The sequence below is a fragment of the Limulus polyphemus genome, unplaced genomic scaffold (assembly GCF_000517525.1).
Source record: "Limulus polyphemus unplaced genomic scaffold, Limulus_polyphemus-2.1.2 Scaffold7301, whole genome shotgun sequence".
NCBI lineage: Eukaryota > Metazoa > Arthropoda > Merostomata > Xiphosura > Limulidae > Limulus > Limulus polyphemus.
In genome coordinates this window covers 36,462-37,803 of record NW_013672911.1, presented here as the reverse complement: position 1 = coordinate 37,803, position 1,342 = coordinate 36,462, and the positions used below count along the sequence as shown (strand labels likewise).

The following is a 1,342-nucleotide window of genomic DNA, read 5'->3' as shown; positions in this document are numbered from 1 at the left end:
CATATTATGTGGGATAGATAATAAATATCAACAGCTGTAATGGTAGTATTACAACCCTGAAACTAACAACTAAAACTAAGAGAACATAAACTCACATTGCTAACTGAACAAAGATCCACAAAATGATGTAGTTTATCTGATACAAATCTTTCATACAAAATCTTGTTGCAGAGCACCTGGAAAAAACACAAGAGAGTATAATATAACGAGGTGAGAAATACAACCCACTTGACCGAAAATAAACTGCAACTGGTTTCTTAAAAATAAAATGCACTAACAAGTATTGTTTTCTTTTAATAGGCCCTTCACAAAAAAAACCCAATATGGTTTTTCTTAATTTAAATTTTTGGGACATTTTTATTGGCTAAAAAGAAGGCATTCCCCGTACTCTTTTAGCGTCGGGGCTGCGAAAAGTGATTTGAAGTGGTAATGCGACGGAAGTAATGAGCTAGACAGCCAAGAACAAGAAACATGGAAGTCTCCGACTGACACGCAAAGGTATTCAATAACTGTTAAGAACCACCTTGTTAGATATTTTGCAGCAACCCGAGTACAATACTTTGCCTGTAGCTACTTTCAAAGTGTTCCTCTCTGCTCATCCTACTGTTGACTACTGTGATGCTTCGACCTTCCCTACCGAATCGCAGGCAAAGTCATTCGTATCTCAATTGATAGCAGAAGCATAAAAGGTTGGCAATTGCTTAATGATGCCGAGAATGTGGCTTTATTTATACATACAGAACTTACATCCAGCGTGTAGACCTTAGTAGTTAGTAGGGAGATTTGAAGATGCTGTATTTCACTTAAAAATTTAGCAATTAACAAACAAAAACTCGTCTCAAAAAGATACGTCCAAAACCACCCTCTTGGGAGTTTCCGAATTGAACTTACTTTTAATATTCAACAAATTGTAATGTAAAGACACCCCTGAGGAACGTGTTAAAATAAAATGCACCAAAAACAAAACCTTATCTAAAATATATTATAAAACTGTACCTACTAATAAAATACTCCCTTTACTTATCACTTCATCTACTTATTATATAATCACGTAGAAATTTTGGGCTTTTTTCCCAAAGCTGAAATTACATATTACATTACAAAGTCATTCAAAACTGTAGTAACCAAATGTTGCGTCATCGAGGTCACGTGACTGGTGTGGCACCCTCTATTTTCTAGAACTATCTTGTTTTTTCATGAATGTTCTAGTTCTTACTAGATATAGGGTAGGCGGGTATATATAAGACGTGACGCGGGATTGTAATGTGTGTATAGATAGTGAGTAATTGATCTGCAGTAAGAAGTATTATTGAGCACGTTCGTTGTTATAGCGTTTGTTTAG

General features: G+C 35.4%; 1 protein-coding gene across 1 annotated transcript in view; it reads right to left on the bottom strand.

Annotated features, from left to right (window-relative positions):
- Nucleotides 1-1,342, bottom strand: part of LOC111089767 (meckelin-like) — an 8,065-nt gene that overhangs the window by 1,984 nt on the left and 4,739 nt on the right. The window contains exon 4 of the mRNA XM_022402816.1: nt 96-176. Coding sequence (XP_022258524.1) covers nt 96-176 — 81 coding nt within the window. The remainder of the gene's footprint in view (nt 1-95; nt 177-1,342) is intronic.